The sequence below is a fragment of the Gouania willdenowi genome, assembly GCF_900634775.1.
Source record: "Gouania willdenowi chromosome 24 unlocalized genomic scaffold, fGouWil2.1 scaffold_320_arrow_ctg1, whole genome shotgun sequence".
NCBI lineage: Eukaryota > Metazoa > Chordata > Actinopteri > Blenniiformes > Gobiesocidae > Gouania > Gouania willdenowi.
Window position 1 is genome coordinate 1,268,882 of NW_021144848.1, and position 25,586 is coordinate 1,294,467.

At 40.4% G+C, this 25,586-nt stretch overlaps 1 protein-coding gene across 1 annotated transcript in view; it reads left to right on the forward strand.

Annotated features, from left to right (window-relative positions):
- The window catches only part of LOC114458219 (endothelin-3), a 47,978-nt gene that overhangs the window by 14,360 nt on the left and 8,032 nt on the right, over positions 1-25,586 (forward strand). Inside the window, exon 2 of the mRNA XM_028440562.1 lies at positions 14,833-14,983. Coding sequence (XP_028296363.1) covers positions 14,833-14,983 — 151 coding nt within the window. The remainder of the gene's footprint in view (positions 1-14,832; positions 14,984-25,586) is intronic.

Below are 25,586 nucleotides of genomic sequence, written 5' to 3' on the forward strand. Positions count from 1 at the left end.
TTAAACCGCCTTTTAACTCGGACTTGCTGGGGGTGATATTTTTCCTCCATCCGTAATGTATATTACGTTACCTTCCTGTCGGTCGATTACCCGGAATTCTTTTCCGTTTTTTATCCACCTGTCTTTTGCCTGTAACACAGGATAATTCTGGGTCAATCTGGTAACTGTTTTTGATGTTTAGGCTGGCTTAATATTTGGTTGATGTAAAATAGATTGTCATGGCTCCACCAGTCTTTCCCTATCGCGGCTATTGCTTCTTTCGCTGATCTAACAGCTCGTTCCGCAACACCGTTTGTATTGGATTGGTATGTGATCGCAAGAACGTATTCTATTTGAAGATCATACAACAGTTTCTGGAACTTTGACTCAGAGAACATTGTGGCATTATCACTTTTTACTTCTGTTATTGTCATGTTTCCCTGTAGATATGACAGCGAGCATTTTTCTGCCTCTTCTTGTGTCTCAGGCATCAGGGGAAATATCCTTGTATTTCCTCCTGCGTTATCTGCTATTACCAAGAACTTTTTATATATTATTTATTTATTCTTTATTTATTTATTTTTTTCTTAATCTAATTTTTTCTTCTCTATCCTTACTTCTCTTGCCGTTTTTCTTGGATATTTTCCTGTTTTAATATCTCTCCTGTTTATATCCTTATTGACTGATATGGGCCATCGCGTTGCCACCCATCTCGCCACTCCGTCACCATCTTCCCCCACGGGGATTTCTTGGGTTTAGAATAGTACATTTTGGCCCTGATATTTCTGCCACCAATGTGTCTCCTAGGTTTGCTCTTACTGTTGTAATCACGTCATTGAATCTCACGGTTTCAATCTCTCTGCTAAGTACCCTAGTACCGGTGGAGCCTGTTGACAATCCTCCTGTCGAAACTCTTCGAACAGGAGAAAAAAATGGGGAGGTAACTCCCTCCGCCATTGCTTTATCTTACGTTCGTGTCAAAGTATTCCCGTAAGCGGAGACTGAGGTATCTCCTTGAGAAGAGGGCTTCAATAGCCTTTTTCCCCTCTGATTCCACGCGTGTTTGAATAGGCTTACCTCAACCTGATTCTTTTAATAAAGGAAACCTTTCTGATTTCGTGTTCAAAGTGTTAGACCTCACACTTCTAATCTCTCACTCTTTTTCTTTGCACACTCTGTCCAGGGTGATCAGGTCTGCCAGAGTAACAATTACTAAAGAGCTGGAGATTTTTCCACTACTTTCGTACTGAGTTATCCTTTATTCCTCATAGGGTGAAAGCCAATCAATTCACCCTCCTCCTACCAAGCAGTATGGTAGGGAAATGAGACTCTCTCTCTACACCTTTTTTAGGGACACTCCGTAGGTTTTCTAATTAGACTCGGTACTCGTTTTATTTTTCCCGGACTAATAGGTTAACTTAGTCGTGCTCCACGTATGGGCGCCATGTCGATAGCCCGCGGGACTTTATAACGGTAGGGGATCTAAAACTGTCGTAACTTCACACAAGAATTCCCCCTCTACCTTGTCACCGAAGCTGGCTGCCTATCCTCTATTAAATGTTATATTAATAAAGAAAAGGACTATATGTACCTCCTCTTATAGGAAGTCCAAGAGTCGTCTCGCTATTTTGTGGGATTGATATTAAGACCCACCGAGTGTAGGTCAAGGCTGGAAACAACTCTTTTTTACAACAGCATGAGTTAGCCCCCCCTGACTCCCCTGATAAAGAGGGGGCCAAAGCGGATTCACTTACCAGAGGTCTAGAAGTGTGTCTTTCAAACCCGGGAGCTGTCTCAGATATGGGTGTTTGCAGGCGGTTGATTTAATCAAAGAGGCTTCTTAATAGTTAATGAATTTTATTAAAGGTTTACAAAAATCAAGTAAAAGTCAATCAAAAAGTTTCAAAGTATCAAAGTCCTAAACTATTCAGCCGAAAGAGAAAGACGGGGGCCTCATGAACAACTGAATGTCCGTCTAAAGGAGGCCCACGAATACAGTAATCAGTGATATATTTATAGCCCAAAGCATGGCGTGATAACGTGTCATAATACATGCCCTAATCACCTTAGCGAATAGGAAAAGAGAACACAAGTTCATACTGATGTCAAGGCCTTACTGGCGTAGCAGTAGCAGGTGCTCTAACTCACCCAGCTGTCATACGAAAGTACAAAAGGTTATACAGATGTCATGGCAATACAAAAGTACAAAAGTTCACTCAGATGTCATGGTCCAACTGGAGTACAAAAAGTTACTTAAAGGTGGTTTCCATCTGTTTGTGTGGTTAATACTTAATGCATCCTGTTTAACCGACACCTCGAGGTGTTAGTTCTTCTTTCGAAAAACAGACGTCTTCTAAGAAAAAAGAAGTATCACTACCGGATGGTCATGTTTAGGTCACATTGAGGTCACATTTTTCCTAGCATTTCTCTATAACAATAGCAGTTTAATAGCTGTATTGGTTAAATAAGCATTTCTTTGCAGGGTAATGAATGAATGATTAATACACAATCATACAACAGGTGTTTTTTTTTTATTTTTTTTTTTATGAACTCTGTTGAGAACGAGCCAAGGTTTCACAAGTTATTACTGTTAATTATGTTAATGCTGCATGTCATAAACGTCTATTTCATACAGGTGTTACTAGGATGTAACGATTAATCGTAAGGCAGTTAAAAATCGATTCATAGGTATCACGGTTGATATCGATTTTCTGACAATTGAATCGCAGTACTTTTTTTAACCAGCACAAGTGTTGGCGGCGGGCGGAGTCTGCTATTACTTTCTGTCTGGCCGCCTTCTACTCTTAAATATGTTAATAAATGATTCATTACCCATTTAGCACCGAAAGAATATCTGTAATATTACTTGAATATCTGTAAAAGTCACGTTTTTCTATTAGCTCTGTCTGCTAGCATAGCTTCTCTTCTTCACTGCTAGAATATCTGCATGCCAACCGACCACTGGGTTACCAGCGCCCTCTGCTGGTCCAAACAAATATGACGTAAATCAGTGCGATGACGGTTTTTTTTTTTTTTTAAAGTCCAATTGTTAAGGCACAAAATACATTTTCAGTTGCACTTTTAAAAGAAAAAGAACTATTATACAGTTTTGCATTGTTTATTATAGAACCAGAATTTAAATTAATAGGCTTCATTTTCATTTGTATTATTCCTTTATTTATTTAATTCAAGATTTATTTTGAGTTAAATTGCATTATTTTGAATTGTTTATCAAGGGATTTTTTTGACAATGAAAAATAAAAGGAAAATAATGCAGTATTTTCTAAACAATTTGTCTACAGTCCCATTTTGTAAATGAAAAAATCGTGAGAGAATCGTATTGTGAACCCAGTATCGTGAATCGAATCGTATCGGGAGTTGAGTGAATCGTTACATCCCTAGGTGTTACACATCGCAGCGACTTGGCCTTGAGCTGCACATTTGGGAAGTCGTGTGTTGAAAGAGATTAGAAATCAAACCGACATGCACAAAGCATTAGAAAAGTGAAATGGCACCTGTCAGATGTTCTCTTGGAATGACTAAGAAGAAGAAATGAAGGGTTGGGTCAGTTTGTGGGTCATTTCATGTCATTTCAACACATTTTCAGGACATCCCACGTACTTCAGTCTTAAAGAATTCAGAAATGTATACAAAGTGATCCTTAATTATTCAATAGGCACACTGTACATGTGTGGTGACATAACTCAAAGTTGGAGTTCAAAATAAAAATAAAGAAGTCGCATAAAGAAAAATTGTTAGTCATCTTTACACTATAAATTAAAACAGATCAAATAGTTTACACTTATAGGCCAATAAAAATGGTAAAAAAAATATTGTTTTTCAGATTTCAAGAGCGTGTGACCAAGAACCAATGCATATATGTGACTAATCATTAGTGATGTGAAGAGTCTATGTTCATAGCTCTAAGATGATCACATGACAGGGAGCTGAGACATATGCTAAGTAGTTCACTGAAGACCTAAACATGTTCCAGACCCAAACACACAATTTTTGACTATTTAGAGGAGCTGGCATGTCCACCAGATATGATGTATAGCAGATATTTTTCTATATTCTGAGAGAGTAGGTGGAGCTATATTACTATATCACATTTATCTTTCCTATGTGATGTAGTTCCTGAGATATTAGAAGCTGGAAAAGGAAGACAATTAAAAACATACCCTCCACTAAATTGGTCATATCTCAAAAAGTATGAATCCAATCAAACTAAAAATATACAGTGTGCTTATTGAAAAATCATGGAATTAATAAAAAATGCAGTATTTTATGAGTGTGTTGGAATTATGTTGATCAAAGTAAAAACACTGGGTTACTGTACTATCAATACTCAATGAATGGCTGGATGAACGCATCAATAGATTGGATGATGTATCAATGGATGAATTGACCGACGGAATAAAGGATTTTTATATTCATCTAACACAGAGCAGATGATTTGGTGCCTACGTGTCAAACTCAAGGCTCGGGGGCCAAATCTAGCCCTTTAGGGCCTTAAATTTGGCCCTCAGGAGAATTAAATAGTAATATGGATCACTGTGTAAATTGATAATTTGTTTATTATTGCTTCCTTTCCTCTAAATATACAAATTCTATGAAACTGCACAGTATTAGCCACGGCTCATAGTATTCCTGTGCTTATCACATCACAGTCATTAATTGCAAATTGTTGAAAGAAGTCACAATTTTTTCCCAATTGTCAATTTTCTCAAATGATTCCCTAAAATGAAATACAAATTGGTCACAAAATGGTGTGAGATGGATATGGTCGGTGCCTTTTATACTTAAATATCATTTATAGGCTACGTGGAAGTGCAAACAAGGACTCACAGTATCATGTTGAATTATTATATTATATTATTTTTCTACCTAAACTCTGCAGCCCACTAGAGATCAAACTATTTAAATAAGAACAGAAAGATTTGCAAAATGACAACACAAGTACACAATAGGACAACAAAAACACAAGTAAATATATAGAATGACACCAGAAATACACAAAAATAACCAAAAATTCCACAAGAAGACTTAAAATACACAAAAATGAAAAACAAAATGTGCAAAAACACAACAGAAAAACTGTAAAAATGACTACAAAATGAACAAACCACATCAACAATACACAAAAGGACAACAAAAAACACATTAAAATATATAGAATGACAACAGAAATACACAAAAGTAACCAAAAGTTGCACAAGATGACTTAAAATACACAAATATTTGCAAATTTATAACAGAAATACTGTAAAAATGACTTAAAAAGTAACACACCACATCCAAAATACACAATAAGACAACAAAAACATATAGGAATGACACCAGAAATTTACAAAAAGAACCAAAAGTTGCACAAAATGAGAAGATACAGAAAAATGTGCAAAATGATGACAGAAATACTGTAAAAATGACAACCAAAGTAACAAACCACATAAAAAATACTCAATAGGACAACAAAAACACACTAAATTATATGGGAATGACATCGTAAATACACAAAAATAACCAAAAGTTGCGCAAGACGACTTAAAATACACAAAAATGACAGAAAATTTTGCAAGATGATGACAGAAATATACAAAATGAGTCCAAAACGCAACAAATACCCTGTGTTCGATGAACATTTCTGTGCCTGTGGTATTACTCTTAAGCAATATTTGTAGAATTGAATTTGTTGAAGATGAGATCAGATATTAAAGTTTGGCTTGGCTGCTGAACACTGTGCAGACGAGCTGGGCTTTGTTTCCCACAATGTTCAGGAGAAGTTGGCGTGGAAAGAGAGAAAGAAAGAAAGTGCAGGAGAAACTGTAGAACATGGAGTGAAATGATGGGAAAAGGAAGAGTGTGTGTGGCTGTTGCTGGAGGCGGTGAATACGAGCCATGAGACGGAGCCGGTGTTTGGGGACCAAATAACGCCTTCAGCTCGGAAACAGAACCAATGATGTCACGTTTGTTGGTGTTAAAAAATACAGATGGGCTCAGAATGTTAACATAAAGTTGTGGGGCGCCCATTGTAAAATTGTGCATGCTAAAATAAACAACAACATTTAGCAATAAACCACTTTTAAAAAATGTATGTCAATTTTTACTAAATTACTTTTGACCAGATTTATGCAATATTTAAGAAATTAGTGATTTTTTTTTTCTCTCTTAAAAATATCTAAATGTTAAATATAAATGTAGAATACAATAGACTTATTTTATTGTCATTATACACAAATTACAACATTATGAAGGAATACATCTAAATGTAAATGGTAAATCTAGATTTAAATGTTAAATCTAAATGTCACAGGTGAAACTAAATATTTAGCTAATGTGCCAATTCACCAGAAGTACCAAAATAAGAGCTTTTTGGCGCCCATCCATAAAGTCATTATTATTTGCACCATAGTATAGTATATAGTCATCTTAAAGATGTAGATCCTTGTTTTAATCAGAAATAAAATGAGTTAAAAGTGACCAAAACTGGTGGCAAATGGGATTTTAAAAACCAAGTGTCAATATTGGAACATATTAGTTTAAACTGGCAAATAATGGGTGTGACAAATCATGAACGTGATTGGCAAACATCTCTGGTAAATTGGCAAAAATAAGCATAAAGTGTGGTGAAAACAGGTTAAAAGTAACAATGAATAATGGGTCAACATGTGACATTAGGTGGAAAAGGCATTGAAATGTGATGAAGTGGCAGAAATGGGAGTAATGTAGCAAAAATGTATTAAAAGAAGCAAAAATATGGCAAAAAAAAGTGATAAGTGTAGTTGCAGAAAAAAGGTAAAAAAAAAAAAAAAAGCAAAAAAGGGCTCAAATTGTTTAGAAAATTCTTCAAGGCATCTCACAACCCCCTCCCAGAGTCTTGCGGCCCTAAATGGGGTCCTGACCCCAGGGTTTAGAAGGTCTGGTTTGTTAAAGTGTTAGCAGCAGGAAACAGTCATCTCTGAGCAGAGATTATCTTCATTTATTGTGACATGATTCTGGTGTTTTCTGTCCGGTTACAGACGCTACATGGAACGTTTTTCAGTAACCAGAGACAGGAACAGCTTGTTGTTTGGTTGCAGGTACAAACAGATTTACAACAAACTAAATCACATTGAAGTGATTATTATCCAGTAGGCTCTTCCCTTTCTGCTGTAATTTACCAGTGTGTCAGTCATAAGCTACAATGTGTACAAAAGTGTTTCTAAATTCTTTCAAGGCTGGCGCTGCCATCTATGATGTAAAATGTGAATTGTTTGTTTTCTATTTATGTCAGATATGAGGAACTGGTGACCCCGAATCTCAGCCCCTAAAGAAAATACACTATAAGCGACCAAAGACACCGAAAAGTAAAGCAAAAAAAAAAAAAACACACACACACACAATGACAACAAAAATACACAAAACAACTACATAACCACATTAAAGCAGCATAGGGCAGGATGTATAAATCAGACTCCATAGTAACACCACGGTGGTTAGTGGAACTGCAGTCATCAGCCAAGCCACCTCAGGGTGCACATCAACTGTTAGTTTATCACTGTAGTACAGCTGATACTGTGGATAGAGACCACCAATGACAATTTCATATGTTTCTGCTGGCAAGTGTTAATTCAATTCAATTCAACTTTATTTGTATAAAGCAATTTACAACAAAGTCATCTCAATGCGCTTATCAAAATATAAAATTCATAATAAAAACCCAACAAGATCCACATGAACAAGTATTTAGCCATCTAACAAAATCATCATAAACACCATTAAAGAAACATAAACAATTATTTAATATAGCCTCCATACTCTCCCAACAAGATATATCTCATGACACGGCAGCACATCTGTTGTTTGTGTTAGAAAAACAGAAACATGGAGAAAAAGACAACAACAACAACTCAGAACAGCCTCAGTGAGGAGCATCCACAAAGTCAATCCTTCCTTTCACTGTAGAAAATAATAACAATGTTCTGACCTTTCCTTTGCTGAAGCTCTGGTAACTCAGGTGTTGGTCTCCCATTTTTTTTTTCTCAAAAAAAAGTTTCTCTATCATCTCTAACGCTGTCGTCCTGACTGTAGTGTTATCCCGCCCACTAGCTATAGAACGTCGCAGCAGCGGTCACATGATATGAATTCACTAATGAACTATGAACTTACGTATAGCATTTAGCATAGCGTGGTTACGTCTAAAGGCAGCGTAGAGAGCTGCTTTTGGACGTAAATGGTTTTCATCTTGGGGAACTGACTGCGCATGTGGAAACATAAAAACACACTATGGGAACATATTTAGCAGTTGTGTCGTTTGGTTGCCATGTTGGTTTGTTTTCCAGTAAGTAGCATGCAGTGAGCGTAGACTGTGAGAAGCCAGGAGGACAGTAGAGACAGCCGCTATGACGAGGACAACTGGGATTGGTAATCTCGGTCAGTCAATCAGTTACTAGAACTACGGCAAGCCGCGAGGACCAAAGATTATTATCGTGAAAAAAAAAATAGAGGAAATATAAGCAAGAGAAATGTGAAGTGTGGCGTGAGAATGGGTCAAACTGCGTGACTGTCACACTCAAAGTGTGATGCTTGGCAGCTCTGTCCAATAGCTATGCTTAGCTTAGCTTAGCTCGTAGTGGCGCTGACCGAGCAGGGTCAAAGGGTAAAGGTTCAGTACTCAACCTGGATTGACCTTTTTCCATTTTCAGCCAATAAATCAGTGTAATAATCTTTGATCTTTATCTGTGACTGTGAGTGCTCACACAGCAACATGTCCACATTAGGAGACGCTACGCTACAAACCTTTTTAATGCAGTGGCATCAACAACTCTTCTTAATAATTAATCCATTACCAAAACAAAAGGAAATGTTTGTTGTAATTACACAAAGAAAGAATAGATCCTCATGGACAATGATGCTAGTGATTAGATTAATGTTAAATTAATTTAGAATAATGACGAATCTGAGCACTAACACAAGAAACAACTATGGGTTTGTGTGTCATTTTGTGTATTTTTGTGTTTGTTTTGAAGTCATTTTGTGTGTTTTTGGATTCATTTTGTGTATTCCTTTTGGCATTTTTTTTAATTTTTGGAGTAATTTTTGTATGTTTTTGTGAGTTTTTCTGTTATTTTGTGTGCTTTTGGAGTCATTTGTTCATGTACTTTTGAGGGCCCGTCTGATGTCTGATCTCATCTAAACGTAACGCGTAATCTTCAAGTCATTTTGTGTGTTTTTGTTTTCTTGTGTATGTTTTCCTGTTGTTTCTGTCTATACTTGTAGTCTTTTTGTGTCTTGGGAGAAAATCTGTGTATTTCTATTTTCCCTTTGTGCAATTTCTGTAATATTGTTTGTGTTTTGGAGTCATTTTGTACGGAAGCCCTAAAGGGCCATGCTTTCATACACTTTTTTCCCTCCGTTTTCCCGTGATCATGACTTAAATTTTTCGAGATCTCGAGATAACAAGACCTTGTTTTCCCGTGATAACGGGATAATTAACTTGAGATAATGAAACAATAGTGTAGTATAATAAATCATTGCAGGAAACATCATTCAGTGTAATAATGTCAGAGGAGCAGCACCATATAGATCACCACATCAGGACTTCAGTAAAGTTAGAAAGACCCAGATAATACTGTAATTTTATGTATTTTATTGTCCTTCCCCCCTCATTTTGTGTAATTTTGTGTTTGTTTTGAAGTCATTTTTGTGTATTTTTCTTTTAGTTTGTATGTTTTTCTGAATATTTGCAGTCTTTTTGGGAGAAAACCTGTGTATGCAATGTTTGCTGTTGGTTCGTCCAAGTTGTTTTGTATTTGTCAATTTTTGTGTTTTTCTGTCATTTGATGTGATTTTGGAGTCCTTTGTTTCTTTACTTTTGGGGGCCACATGTCTGATCTAATCTAAAGATATTTTGTAAAAATAAGTGCTTGTGAAAAGTTAGGTGCGTATTTTGATGTTTGCCTTCAAAATAAAAGCCCATTTTTGGGTTTTTCTTGTGTTTTTCTCGTTCGAAGCCTGTAGCACATTGAAAAGTGGCCCCGATTGACTTTTGAGTCTCTTAAAGATCGACTATCATCTAATTAACGTCCCTCTCCAAACAGAAGCTGTGTTTTTTTGTGTTTCCAGCCTTCTTTTGCCCCTCATTCATCAACCCTGTGGTTCTTCTCTAACTAGATTTCTGTGCTATGGTGGACCCGGTGGTGAGGTCGGGGTCAATCCCGCTGTGTGTGTTTGTTGAGGTCATCAGGACTTTAAGTCTTAGCAGGAGCTTTGGGAGCCCAACCCTGCACTGTTTTTTTTAAAAACACTTTACACACAGCGGGTTCCTTCAGGATTTCAAACCAAAACAAGGTGTACCAGTTACACGGAGAGAGTGTCGGCACGCACAGTGGGTTCGCTGGGTGCATACCTGAATGTCAGGGGCCACAGATGAGAACGGGCTGGTAATGAGATTTAGATCATCGCTATTAAGCAGAATTTACAGACAGAGGGATTCATTTGGAAGAAAAGCAGAGTTAAAAAGCCTTAAAGAGGAAACAACTTCCACTAAAATCACCAAAAAGGTGCATATTTAAAGGTCTGTTGAAGGTTAAAGGGACACCAACACATCCTATGAATGTACTTTACATCAGAAATGGACAACTGAAGGTGGCTCCCGAAAGTGACTACACAAAAAGACTCCAAAAATACACAAAAAGACTCCAAAAAGACACAAAAAGACTCCAAAAAGACACAAAATGACAGAAAAATGACTACAAAAATATTTAAAAATGACAACAAAAACATACACAACACCAAAAACACAAAAAGAAGCAAAACTACAGAGAAATGTATACTAAAAAATACCAAGAACACACAAACAACACAAACAATATACAAATAACACCAACAACACACTAAATGACTCCTAAAATACACAATATAACTACAAAAATACACAAAATTAGTAGAGAAATATACAAAGCGACAACAAAAACATAAACATGACACCAACAACACAAAAAACAACAAAAAGAAGTAAAAGTAGAGAGAATTGTATACGAAAATACTACCAAGAACACACAAAAGTCAAAAATACACAAAATAACACCAAAAAACATACAATGACAACAAAACATGCAAAAAGAGAGGAAAAAATTGACTAAGAACAGACAAACAACCACTAAAATAAACAATATGACAACAAAAACACACACAATTAGAGGAAAACCATGCAAAATGACAAAAGAATATGCAAAAATGTCTATAATCCTGTTCTGGTTGCTTATATTCTGAACGCTGACGTGGCCCTCGGGTTAGACAGTCACACTTCTGTGGCCCCTGCTGTGATAAAAGTTGCCCATAGACGATCGTTGTGAAGCTGAATAATGACACTTTGTGTTTGTGTCACATACAGAATGTTGTGATCACGTCAGGTCTACTCTTCATATTTCTGCTCCTAGTTACACTTTTTTTTAAATAATATTTTAATCCAGACCTTTGGTCGTTATGACGTCATTCCTAAAAAGACCATTTACGTAGAATAACGTAGTCTTTGAGATGAGCTGTCATTTGGGAAGTGTTACTTTACTTTAGTTTCATATTTTACAGTCCAGACTAAACACTGAGAACATAGAGAACATAAAGAATATAGAGAACATAAAGAACATAAAGAATATAGAGAATATAGGGAATATAAAGAACATAAAGAATATAGAGAATATAGGGAATATAAAGAACATAAAGAATATAGAGAATATAGAGAACATAGAGAACATAGAGAATATAGAAAACATAGAGAATATAGAGAACATAGAGAACATAAAGAATATAGAGAATATAGAGAATATAGAGAACATAGAGAATATAGAGAATATAGAGAACATGGAGAACATGGAGAACATGGAGAACATGGAGAATATAGAGAATACAGAGAACATGGAGAATATAGGAAACATATCTTCAGCTCAGGCTCTCTAAAGCTGAGGTCATGGGAGAGGAGCACAGACTTAAATCTGGATTTGAGGAGGTTTGACCTTCAATGATTCATGAGAAAGTAACGATTCAAATAACACTGTTTGCTTTCACACTCGATGTGCTTCCCGTCTGTAACAAGAACTGGAACACACAAATATCATGAATTAACAGTAAAAGTCAATGTGGACATTTGTGATAAAGACTCACCTGGCAGTGGCAGGCCTTAAGGCTTTTTGTGAGATTTAAGGCATTAATGCAGCCATTGGTCTAAATGCACAAAATGACGACAAAAACACACAAAACTAGCAAAAAATGATAGCAAAGTTAGCAAAAAATGCACAAAATGACATAAAAAATACACAGTTAGAAAAAAATGCATAAAATGACAACAAAAATGCAGAAAATTCGAAAAAAATGCACAAAATGAAAACAGTAAAAAATGCAACAAAATGAAATCATAAACACACAAAATTGGCAAAAAAATGCACAAAATGACAACAAAAACACAAAACTAGCAAAAAAAATACAAAAAATGACAACAAAAACACACGAAATTAGCAAGAAACGACAACAAAAACACACAAATGTAGCAAAAAATGCACAAAATAAAAACAAAAACAATACAACAACGAAAGCCCACAAAATGCCTTGAAGAACACACAAATCTACAGAAAAATGCTCAAAACTACAACAAAAAGATACAGTCACATGTTTGTGATAAACTCTGCTCCATCGCTGAGATAAAGCATAAATCAGAATGTGTGATTTGACAGAAAAGGCTCCGTGGTACATGGGAAAATAGTCTGACACTAATCACATGTCAGCGATTTGATTGGCTGGGACTTGGCGGTTTAAGGAACCGACCAACAGCATTTACGCTTCGCAGGGCTGTTATTTGTTTGCCATGTGTAAAGCATGTGAATCCTTCTTTAGACGCCCAAACATCCCCTGTGTGAGATCAAAAGCTGCCTGTGGGCTCCGTCTGCTTTATGGGCTGTGTGTGTGTGTGTGTGGTGTGTGTGTGTGTGTGTGTGTGTGTGTGTGTGTGTGTGGTGTGTGTGTGTGTGTGTGTGTGTGTGTGTGTGTGTGTGTGTGTGTGTGTGTGTGTGTGTGTGTGTGTCTGTGTGTGTGTGTGTGTGTGTGTGTGTGTGTGTGTGTGTGTGTGTGTGTGTGTGTGTGTGTGTGTGTGTGTGTGTGTGTGTGTGTGCGTGATATTCTTCATCGGCCTCTGTTTGTTCAAATTCCAGTCTGTCCTGCGTGTTTCTATTTCTTGGTTAAATCCAAGGCTTCATGCGAATGTCATGGCAACCGTAAACGGTTATCAGACGAACCGGAGACAGGTGTGTTCAGGAATGTCCTGGCTCCTGAACGATGATAAAACCTTCACTTGCTGATTGATAAACACACACACACACACACACACACACACACACAAAATGACTCCAAACCACACAGAACGAATTAACAAAAAACCCACAAATGATCAAAGGAACACATCAAAGACACACCAAAACACACAGAGCAACTTCAGAAAAAAAACAAAACAACTCCAAAAACACAAAAAACGACTCCAAATACGCACAAGACAACAGCCTTTGCTTCTTCTTACTCCTTTTCGGACAAGATATATTATAGCAACAAAAACATGTAGAAAACTCCAAAAATTCACAAATTAACAAAAACTTCTGTTTCTCTGTGTAAAATCCTCTTTTGGACCAGATTGGATCATCTGATGAGCCACATTTGGAACGCAGGCCTCAGATTTACACCTTTGCCGTGCTGGACTATGAAATGTAAACCTGCAGTAGTTGAACAGACATGGGTGAGATACTGTATAGTATATCATAATAAAACAAACAACATGACTCCAAAAAACACTCCCAAACGAGTCGAAAATCATACAAATTAGAGAAACACGTAAAAAAAACTTCAAAGAACCCAAAAACGACTCCAGAAACACAAAAACAGCCCCAAAACAACTCCAAAAACAGGCAAATCGAAACTACAGACCCACAAAATGACTCAGAAAACACACAAAAACACGCAGAATACTCTTGAAACTCACGAATTAACAAAAAGTTTGTGTAAAATCCTCTTTCGGACCAGATTGGATCGTCTGATGAGCCACATTTGGACCACAGGCCTCAGGTTTACACCTTTGCTGTGCTGGACTGTGACATGTAATTCAATTCAACTTTATTTATATAGTGCAAATTACAACAAAGTCATCTGGAAGTGCTTAACAAAATATATAGTCCATAAGAAAGAAAGAAAGAAAGATCCACATGAACAAGTATTTAGCGACGGGGAAGAAAGAACTCCCACTTTTAAACCTGCAGTCGTTCAACAGACATGGGGGAAATATCTCATAATAAAACACACAGAACAACGCCAAAAAACACGCTAAAACTAGTCAAAAAACACACAAAACAACTTTAGAAACACATTAAAGGCCCTAAAACAACTCCAAAAGCATGCAAATCAAATCCACAGAAGCACAAAATGACTCCGAAAACACACAAAAACATGCAGAAAACTCCAGAAACTCACAAATTAACAGAACAATTAGTTTCTTTGTGTATAATCCTCTCACAGACCGGATTGGACTGTCTGATGGGTCACATTTGGGCTGCAGACCTTAGGTTTACACTGTTGGACTGTGAAATGTAAACCTGCAGTCGATGAACAGACATGGGTGAGATACAGTACATGATAATAAACGTCCACAGTAATAAGTCTAATAGCTTGTTGTAACAGGGCTCTCTCACGCAGCTTCTCCAAGTCCATAAAATAAAGTGTAAGAAAGCCAAATAAATCTCTGAAGACCATAAACTAGGGATCAATGTGTTGAGAACATGCGTAATCCAGCTGTGATCCGAGCAGAACTCCTGAATGAAATGTTGTATTCTGCTTTTCCAGCTTCCAGCATTCCCGGGATGAGCCCCACGGCGGAGGAGAGGCCCCCCGTGCAGCTCCACCACAGGGAGAGGCGCTGCTCCTGTGAGAACCAGAAAGACAAGGAGTGTATTTTCTACTGTCACATCGGCATCGTGTGGGTCAACACCCCGAGGTGAGCAACTCATTATTACCTCAGACGTTTGTTTTCTGTGTCATCAGACGACGGAATGTTTTCACAGTGTTGGTTCACGTTAAAAAAGCACAGAAGGCTCTGAGCGCCTCCAGGGTTCACCAAGCCTGAGGTAAATTGAAAAAGAAAATAGTTTTAATCTCTTTTTAATCAAACTTTGCAATAAACTGGGATACACTTTCATTTTTATGATTTTTCAGTCCCAAACACAGGTTTGATTGATCCCAAGACACTGGGATGGGGTCACCAAACGCCTTAAAAACTAAGAATCATTTTTGAACATTTTGATTACATTTTTTGCTTATTTTGAGCTTTTACTGCAACTACACCAAACTTGCCATATTTTAACCTATTTTAATAATTTTTTCTTGCCATATTTTTCCTCATTTTAATGTATTTTTGCTATATTACTCCCATTTCTGCCACTTCTCCATCAAATTTGAATGCCTTTTCTGCACATATTTTTCCACTTTCAAGACATGTTCAGCACTTTTCTATCTAATGTCACATATGTTGACCCATTATTGTCACTTTTAACCTATTTTAACTATAATTCATGGTTATTTTTTGCCAATTTTACCACATTCACGATTTGTCATGCCCACTATTTTTTACCAGTTCAAACCAATTCTTTCTACTTTTTAAATGACATTACCCCCCAATTCAGGTTTGACTGATTCCAAAGCCTCTGATTGGTTAACACACTGTCACATGACCAGCATAGGCAGAGTTTCAGATTCCGTCTCGAGAGATTCGCACCAACCACGATGTGTGTAACATATACAATAATGCAAAAATCATTAGTAACATAATTGATTATGTTGATGAGAAAAAAATCCATTGTCGCATTGTTTAAAACCCCTTAACGTCCACCGTCCTGAATACGGGTCAATATGCATGTTCTCACTCATTCACGTTGTTAAGTGATTAAATTCTTCTTAAATACAGCTGCATATCACATGTATCATATACCATTGAAAGCTTAGCATCTTCCGTTTTAAACCATATAAACCGTTCTAAGACAAAACCATAACAGCAAACACAGACAATTATTGTGTCAAACTTGGAAAAAAAAATGGTGACTATGGTCCCATTGAGGTGTTGTGTGACTGCTTAGAAAAAGTAAACTGCTGGATGAGTGAAAACGTCCTTCAACTAAACCGTGACAAGACGGAGGTGATTGTCTTTGGTAACAATGAAAAGAGGACTGCTGTCAGCAAGTATCTTGAGTCTGGATCTTTAAAAGCTAAAGACCAAGTCAAAATCCTTGGTGTTCTGATTGACTCAGATCTTACATTCAGCAGTCAGATCAAATCTATCACAAAAACATCTTCTACCACCTAAAGAACATCTCCAGAGTGAAAGGTTTAATGACTCAGAAAGATCAGGAGAAACTGGTCCATGCTTTTATCTCCAGCAGACTGGACCATTGTAATGGTCTTCATCAAACATCTACAGCTGGTTCAGAACGCTGCAGCTCAGGTCTGAACCAGAACAAAGAGGTCAGAGCACATTACTCCAGTTTTAAAGTCTTTACACTGGCTCCCAGTCAGCCTCAGAATAGACTTTAAAGTTCTGCTGCTGGTGTATAAATGTGTGAATGGGTTTGGTCCAGAATACATCAGTGAGATGTTAGTCAGGTATGAACCCAGCAGGTCTCTGAGATCTATGGACACAGGTCAGATAGTGGAGCCCAGAGCTCACAGTAAACATGGTGATGCTGCTTTTAGTTGTTATGCTGCAAAGAAGTGGAACAAACTGCAGCAGAGTTGCATCAACTAACATTATCTGGCAATAGCATTAGTCTAGCATTAGCATTCTACCAGAAGCTACGCCTCTACGTTTGTGCACGCGCATTGCAAATCATAACAGAGTCGTATAACTACAAAAACTACACATTTATTGGTAGAGTGCCATAACTTTTGATTAAAATATGTTTATTACCTGTCCACAGAATCCTTTTAAAAGCAACAACTACCTCCACCTTTGAAAAGCAGCTCCGAGATAAATCCTGTAGCGGTCACAAAGACGTTTATCCACAAACTTTGTACCCGGACTTTCCTTTCGTCTTTTAGTAGAAGCTTTATACGTTGGCAATCGTGGAATGGGTACCTTTGGAGTTTTTGGAGCGCTCCTCCATGACGCTCTGCTGCTCAGAGCGATATCTGTTTGAGACGCGTGGCTTTGTTTCCGTGCACAGTTCACGCAGCACGGATCTGATCTGATCTGATCTGATGAACCCCTTCCTCAGTCGGTCGTTAGCAGAGAAACTGAAGCTGAATGTTAAGTCAATGTTTAGCCATATTATCACATATTAGAACAACGTTGGACAGACACAAGGGTCTCTGCTGGAAGCTTCACAATCGCTAGCTATTAACTTCATTTAAGTCGAGTGAGCACAAGCACTGAGCGTACACTTACAGTAGATGTGGTGTGGTAATAACCTTTTCTAACCAACGGTCACTGATGCCATGGTTCTAAATAGCTGGTTTTAGGGGGAGACCACAGAGGAAGTCTTTAAGTTCCCACAACCTGTTGGTTAAGTTCTCAATTTAAGAAAACACACTTTCTTTTTATCAGGTTTTTGGTCACTTTGGTTGTTCCTCCAATCTATGTCCTATCTAATGACTTTTATATTTATGTGAACATGGTTTTAATGAACAGTACGAGTTATTGATTGATTAAGTTAAATTCAAAACAACCATTTACTTCAACTTTATGAGGTTTTTCAGATACCGGCGTGGATCACCTACTGCAGCTTTGCATTTCTGGCGGTTGTTCAAATCAGGGGTTCTCAAAATTGGGGTTGGGAGCTCATTTGGGGTCGTGAGACACTGGGGGGGTCACCATATGCCTCAAAACTAGGAATATTTTTTTAACAATTTGAGGCTGTTTTTGCTCTACCAAACTTGCCTTAACATATTTTCATCACTTTTTCCTGACATATTTTTCCTCCTTTTAATGAATTTTTGCTACATTACTCCAATGTCTGACACTTCTCCATCAAATTTCAATGCATTTTCTGCACATTTTTCTACTTAAAAGACATGTTCAGCCTTGATAAACCCTTTCCACCACTTTTCCACCTAATGTCACATTATTGTCACTTTTAACCTCTTTTTGCCATATTTCATGCGTATTTTTGCCAATTTTAACACATTCATGATTTCTCATGCCCCTTATTTGCCTGTTTAAACCAGTTGTTCCTACTTTTTAAATTATCTAACCTCAATACCCCATTTCTGCAACTTTTCTGACCATTTTTTTTCCCCACTTTCAAGACATTTTCAGCATTTATAAACCATTTCCACTTTTCCCAACTAATGTCACATACATTGACCCATTTTGTCACTTTAAACCTCTTTTCAACTCAACTCTCAACTCATCTTTATTTATATAGCGCAAATTACAACAAAGTCATCTCAGAGCGCTTCACAGAATTCAAAGCAAGAAATGAACAAACATTTAGCGACAGTGGGAAGAAAAAACTCCATATTTCTTTTTTATAGAGGGGCAAACAGAATAGCATAGAAGGAGAGACCATCAGTGTCCCAGACTAGTTGATCCACGAACCATTGATCAGGAACCGCCAGCTCCGACTTCAAGACACCAGAAAAGAAAAGAGAGCGAGGAGAAGGCACAGACTGCAGGAAAAATATGATACACTATGATACACTCGTTCCTAGTGGTTAGGTTAATATTAATATCAAACATTGTGCGGCCTCCCACATGCTCTGATGCTACCATTACAGACAATGTTTTGTCTTGTAATGATTGTAGTGATATTTCATGCTTATTTTTGCCAATTTACCCACATTCATGATTTGTCATGCCCATTATTTGCCAGTATAAACTAATTGTTCCTACTTTTTTAATGACATTACCCCCCCCCCCCCCCCCCCCCTAATTTCTGCCACTCTTAAGCCAATATTAACACTTTGAATCCATTTTTATCCCTTTCTCTGTTTGTTTTCCACCATTATTGTTTACTTTTAACCCATTTTATTTTATTTTTTTCATTAGCCTTTATTTAGTCAGGAGAACCTCATTGAGATTAATAATCTCTTTTACAAGCGTGTCCTGGCAACAGTACATAAAACAAGTTTTATTTCTGATTAAAACCAGGATTTCCATCTTTGGTTCGGTTCTCAAATACACCTTGTGGTGCCCCTGGACACATCATCAGTGATGTAACCTGGGATCACAGGGGGTTTCGGGTCTTTCAACAATCAGACCCCCTCCTCCAGGCGACCCAACTGGGGTTGATCAAGCCCCAGCTTGTGCCCAGGTAGCGCTACCCTACGTGCCACTCCTCTCCTCTCCTGATCCACAGCCACCTTGATGCCACTTCTGCAGCATCTGTGGCCAACTTGATGGCCTTTCGCTGGCTGGCTCCAGCAATACCCAGCATCTTGTAGGCCCTGCAGAGAGACTGGCCCGCAAATCCTCTGCATCCTACTTCGATGGGTTGGCATCTTGCCCGCCAACCATTGCTCCTGCACTCCTCCACTAGCTCGGAGTACTTAGCCCTCTTCCTCTCATGGGCCTCCTCCATCCGGTCCTCCCACGGCACAGTAAGCTCCAAAAGAACTACCTGCTTGGTGGCTACTGAAGTAATCACAATGTCTGGCCTCAAAGTTGTTTTTGCGACCTCTTCGGGGAACTTTAGTTGCTTCCCAGGTCAACCTTTAGCACCCAATCACGCGCCGTTGCCAACAGGCCAGGGGAGGTATTTTGGGTGGTCACTACAACCTTCTCCCCAGCTCTGACGAAAGTAATGCTCTTCTTCACTGGGCGAAGGCTCTTGCTGTGGCTAATCCCGCAGCAGATGGAATTAGCTATTGCCTTAAGGACCTGGTCGTGTCTCCAGCGGTAGCGCCCTTCACCCAGGGCTTTCGAACAGCAGCTGAGGATGTGCTCCAAGGTTCCTCTCCTCTGGCAGAGGGGGCAAGCCGGTGTCTCTGCCTTCCCCAGATGCAAAGGTTGGATGGGCTAGGCAGCACGTCATAAACCGCCTGGATCAAGAATTTGATTCGGTGGGGCTCAGCTTTCCACAGCTCGGTCCATGTGATCTTACGCTCCAGCGCTTGCTCCCATCTCATCCAGGCTCCCTGCTGCCGCATTCCCACCATCTGGCTGGCCCGCTTCTCCTCTAGTCCTGCTCGCACCTCCTCGAGGATCAGCGCCCTCCTCTCTCTCTTCTTTGCTTTATTAAAGTGAGTTCTACCACTACCCAGGCCAGCTCTTCCTTGTGCCACTTTGCCCACCAGTACCCTCTGCCGTACCCTAGACTCCGCAACGTCCACGGCCACAGCAGCTCTCCACTTCCGTCCCGTCCGGACCTCAATCCCAGCCTGGGCAACCTTTGGGTCACTAGACTCCCGGTATTGAAGCAGCTCCCTGGACCGGGTCACCATGAACTCTTCACTTAGGCTGCTCATAGGGAGCTTCAGCTTGTTGCTTTTCCCATATAGGGCAATGCTGCTCAGGCTTCGCGGCAGTCCTAGCCACCTGCGGAGAAACCTGCTGACCCTCATCTCGAAGCCTTCCACTGTTGAAATGGGGAAATCATAGACCAAGAGGGGCCAGAGGATCCGAGGGAGAATGCCATGCTGGTAAATCCAGGCCTTGAACTTTCCAGGGAGGCCAGACTTGTCCACCGCGGCCAACCAGGTCTCCAGCTCCTGATTCGTTGATTGTGTGGAAGCTGCGTCTCTCAGGCTACAGTTGAACACCTTTCCCAGGCTCTTCACTGGTTTCTCTGTTAGTGATGGAATCTTGGTGGTGCCAAGGGAGAAACTAAACTTGCCAGTGACCTTCCCTTTCTTCAGCACGAGGGACCTAGACTTAGCTGGCTTAAAACTCATACGAGCCCATGAGATCAACTCCTCAAGGCCACTTAGAATCCACCTGCAGCCTGGGACAGATGTCGTTGTCACCGTCAAGTCATCCATGAAGGCTCGGATTGGTGGCTGTCGGACTCCGGACTTACTGAGGGGCCCCCTGCACTGAACTTCCGCAGACTTAACCAGCATGTTCATGGACAGTGCAAAGAGGATGACAGAAATTGTGCATCCGGTGATGATTCCCTTTCCGAGTTTGTGCCAGTCTGAAGTTGTTGATCCAGAGGAGACTCTCAGGCTAAAGTTGGAATAGTAGTCCAGGATCAGATCTTTGACCTTCTTTGGGACGTGGTGCCTGTTTAGTGCCTCTTCGACCAGCTTGTGGGGTATGGATCCATAGGCGTTTGCAAGGTCCAGCCACAACACAGCCAGGTCGCCCTTGTTCTCTCTGGCTTCCCTAATGAGCTGGGTAACCACACCTGTGTGCTCCAGACACCCGGAAACCTTTGGGATCCCTCCTTTCTGGACCGAGGTGTCGATGTAGGAGTTTTTCAGGAGGAAGTCTGTCAGTCGCCTAGAGACGAGGCTGAAGAAGATCTTCCCTTCAACACTTAGCAGCGAGATGGCTCGGAACTGGTTGATGTTCTGTGACTTTTCCTCCTTCGGGATCCACACACCCTCTGCCTGTCTCCACTGGTCAGCCACTTTGCCCTTCCTCCAGATTACCCTCAGGATCTTCCAAAGCCTGTGGAGTAGCCTGGGGCAGTTCTTATACACCTTATAAGGTACTCCACTGGGCCCCGGAGCAGAGCTCGCTCTGGCCCTTTTGACCACTTCCTGAATCTCCTTCCAAGCGGGCTCCTTCCCGTTGAAATCCCAAGTTGGTGCAGGTGGATCAATTAGGGACCTGCAGGGGCCCAGGTCTTGCTCTCTGCAGGAATCGCTGTAGGTCTCTTTGAGGTAGTGGTCGACCTCAGCTTTGGAGCAGGTAAGTTGGCCACTGCGCTTCTGCCCTAGCAGCTGCTTTGTGAACCCAAACGGATTTGCAAGGAAGGCAGCTCGCTTCCTGGACCTCTCTTTCCTCCTCCTCCTGTGCCACTCTGCCCTTCTCAAGGTCATCAGCCTCTTGCGGATTATGCTGCGCAGCTCTGCAAGAGGTTCCTTCTCCTCTTCACTTGCTGCCTTGAACTGCTGCTTTAATCTCTTTAGTTCTTGTCTGAGCTGATGTATCTTGCTAGCTCTGTTGTTCATGATGTAGGGGTGCTTTACTGTTCGTTTCTCTGCTAGCCCAAACTTCTCTACTGCTAAGCTGATGATGATTGTTGTCATCGCCTTGAGGCGTCGATCAGCCTCCCCTTTAACAGTTGCTTCAAGAATGGTGTCTGCAACTTCATCGAATTGGAGCCACTCCTTCTCCTTGCTAGCTTGGGGCCACTTCACCCGACGATGTTCTGATGTCCCATGCACATCTGGTGCCAGCGTCACGTGGAGGCTCCGGGCACTGTGGGGTGACTCCGGGCCAGGCTCCTCCGGCGTCTCACCAGGCGTAGTTCCTGCGCGCTGTGACTCTGACTCCTTTTGCACACACTTCATCTTGGCCTGGTGGATCCGCAGGCCATGTCGGTTCTTGCATCTCTTGCCACATATACATTCCATAGTCGTTGTCGTGTTACCATTGCTATGTGTCGTTATCGTTTGATCCGTCCGATGGGATTCTCTTCCACCCCCCCTCTCGGGAATCCCTGGGGGTATCTCTCTTGTAGGTCGATCTGTAGCTTGATGTGGGTTTCTTCCTCTCAGAAGATGCAGCTCGGGATGCTACCCCTGACTGCCCCGGTGCCGTCTTTCCGGGCTGTCCACTGTCTCTCCAGCTGTCACCAATCTGTACTTGGTCGTCAACCAGACTATTCCTGGTAGTCACTGGTGGTTCCAGTAAAACAGTTCTCAAATACACCTTGTGGTGCCCCTGGACACATCATCAGTGATGTAACCTGGGATCACAGGGGGTTTCGGGTCTTTCAACAATCAGACCCCCTCCTCCAGGCGACCCAACTGGGGTTGATCAAGCCCCAGCTTGTGCCCAGGTAGCGCTACCCTACGTGCCACTCCTCTCCTCTCCTGATCCACAGCCACCTTGATGCCACTTCTGCAGCATCTGTGGCCAACTTGATGGCCTTTCGCTGGCTGGCTCCAGCAATACCCAGCATCTTGTAGGCCCTGCAGAGAGACTGGCCCGCAAATCCTCTGCATCCTACTTCGATGGGTTGGCATCTTGCCCGCCAACCATTGCTCCTGCACTCCTCCACTAGCTCGGAGTACTTAGCCCTCTTCCTCTCATGGGCCTCCTCCATCCGGTCCTCCCACGGCACAGTAAGCTCCAAAAGAACTACCTGCTTGGTGGCTACTGAAGTAATCACAATGTCTGGCCTCAAAGTTGTTTTTGCGACCTCTTCGGGGAACTTTAGTTGCTTCCCCAGGTCAACCTTTAGCACCCAATCACGCGCCGTTGCCAACAGGCCAGGGGAGGTATTTTGGGTGGTCACTACAACCTTCTCCCCAGCTCTGACGAAAGTAATGCTCTTCTTCACTGGGCGAAGGCTCTTGCTGTGGCTAATCCCGCAGCAGATGGAATTAGCTATTGCCTTAAGGACCTGGTCGTGTCTCCAGCGGTAGCGCCCTTCACCCAGGGCTTTCGAACAGCAGCTGAGGATGTGCTCCAAGGTTCCTCTCCTCTGGCAGAGGGGGCAAGCCGGTGTCTCTGCCTTCCCCCAGATGCAAAGGTTGGATGGGCTAGGCAGCACGTCATAAACCGCCTGGATCAAGAATTTGATTCGGTGGGGCTCAGCTTTCCACAGCTCGGTCCATGTGATCTTACGCTCCAGCGCTTGCTCCCATCTCATCCAGGCTCCCTGCTGCCGCATTCCCACCATCTGGCTGGCCCGCTTCTCCTCTAGTCCTGCTCGCACCTCCTCGAGGATCAGCGCCCTCCTCTCTCTCTTCTTTGCTTTAAGATGACTATAATAATAATAATAATAAACGTTCCTGGATAACAGTGGATATTATTCAGATGAATAAATAAATGTGGTTATCACAGATTCATAGAACAATGGACCATCATTTTACTGACTTTATGTATGATCCCCAAAAATCTCTCCCCTTTATTCTCCTTATAGATGGTCCTGTCTCCACATGACTGTTCTTCAATGTTCATGTCTGTGTTCAACCACCTTCAGCTACAGTGGGGGTCCTCGCTCTCTGGGGCCTTTATTTTAAGGCTCGCGGCCTGAACAGGTTGAGAACCACTGCTTTAAGTGACGTGTCTGAATGGAAGCGTCTCAGCGCCAGGTTCCCAGGAGGATCTAAAAATGGTGGGGTTGCCTGAGATTGTTGGTTTGGTCTAAACTTAGTCGTGTGGTGAGCTGGAGTCTTCCTGCCTTTCACCATAAAGAGGATTTAAACAGCGGGGGCCGAGCCCACCACCACTAACGAAGCCCATAAAACCAAACCCAGGGGATTCTTGGTTCCCCCCTGGGGTCTGCTTCACTTCCCGTATGTTTGAGCCACACCGAGGGTGTCAAACATACGGTCTGCGGGCCCCAGTCCCCCAACCCAAAGATTACAGACAACACATTACAAACACGTGCTTAATAAAAGTATCTTCTGTTCAAAATGTGTCTACTGGGGGTCATAAACCTACAGCATTGTATTTAATGTATATTTTTAATTCCACGTCTGAGTAACAAATCAACCTTTTTTAAAAAATTTGATGAAAGAACTCAATCAGATCTTCTCCAACATCTGTGTTCTTTTATTTTATTGTGTATTTGCCTACAGCTGTGCTTTATAAATATATCAACTGGACTTATTATGTGATCTGATGATACACAGATGTAGAAATGTTTGTAAACGCAAAAATAACTTACAGACCTAGACGATGTTTTCATTCATGAACGAAAATACTACTACTGTAAAATGGCAACAAACACACACAAAATGTCACAAAAATTATATCCAAAATGACAAAAATGATACAAAATATGACTCCAAACGTACAAAGTGGCAATTCAATTACACAAAATGACTAACAATAAACTAAATGAGTCCAAATACATTAAAGAATAAAATGTAAAAAGAAACAAAAAAGACAATTAGAAATATACAAAATTACAAGAAAAATACACAAATGACTACAGAAATACATAAAACTACTAGATAAATACACTGTTATTCCATAAAGACAAAAACAAGAGAAAGAAAATATGAAATGAATGTAAAAACACCTAAAATGGCTACACACCACACCAATGGTTCTCAAATTGGGGGGCGTAAAGTCATGACAGTGGGGCACTAGAACAGCTCTGCTGAACCTTAAGCATAAAAAATAGAAAATATTTTTTTTCTTCTTGTGACTTTATTAATACTGAGCTTGACTACTGTTCTAAAACACGTGAGTGCAATGTTTACGTTATTTTTAATGACATTTAAAGAAGAACAGTCCTTTCCAAAAGCTGCCTTTAAAAAACTAAGAACATTTTGAGCCAATTTTTGATTATTTTTAGCCTTTTTCTCCAGCTACACCAAACTTGCCAAATTCTAGCCTATTTTCATCACTTTTTCTTGCCATATTTTTGCTCCTTTTAACAAATTTTTTCAACATTACTTTCATTTATGCCACTTCTCCATCAAATGTCAATGCCTTTTCTGCACATTTCTTCCACTTTCAGCACTCATGAACTCTTTTC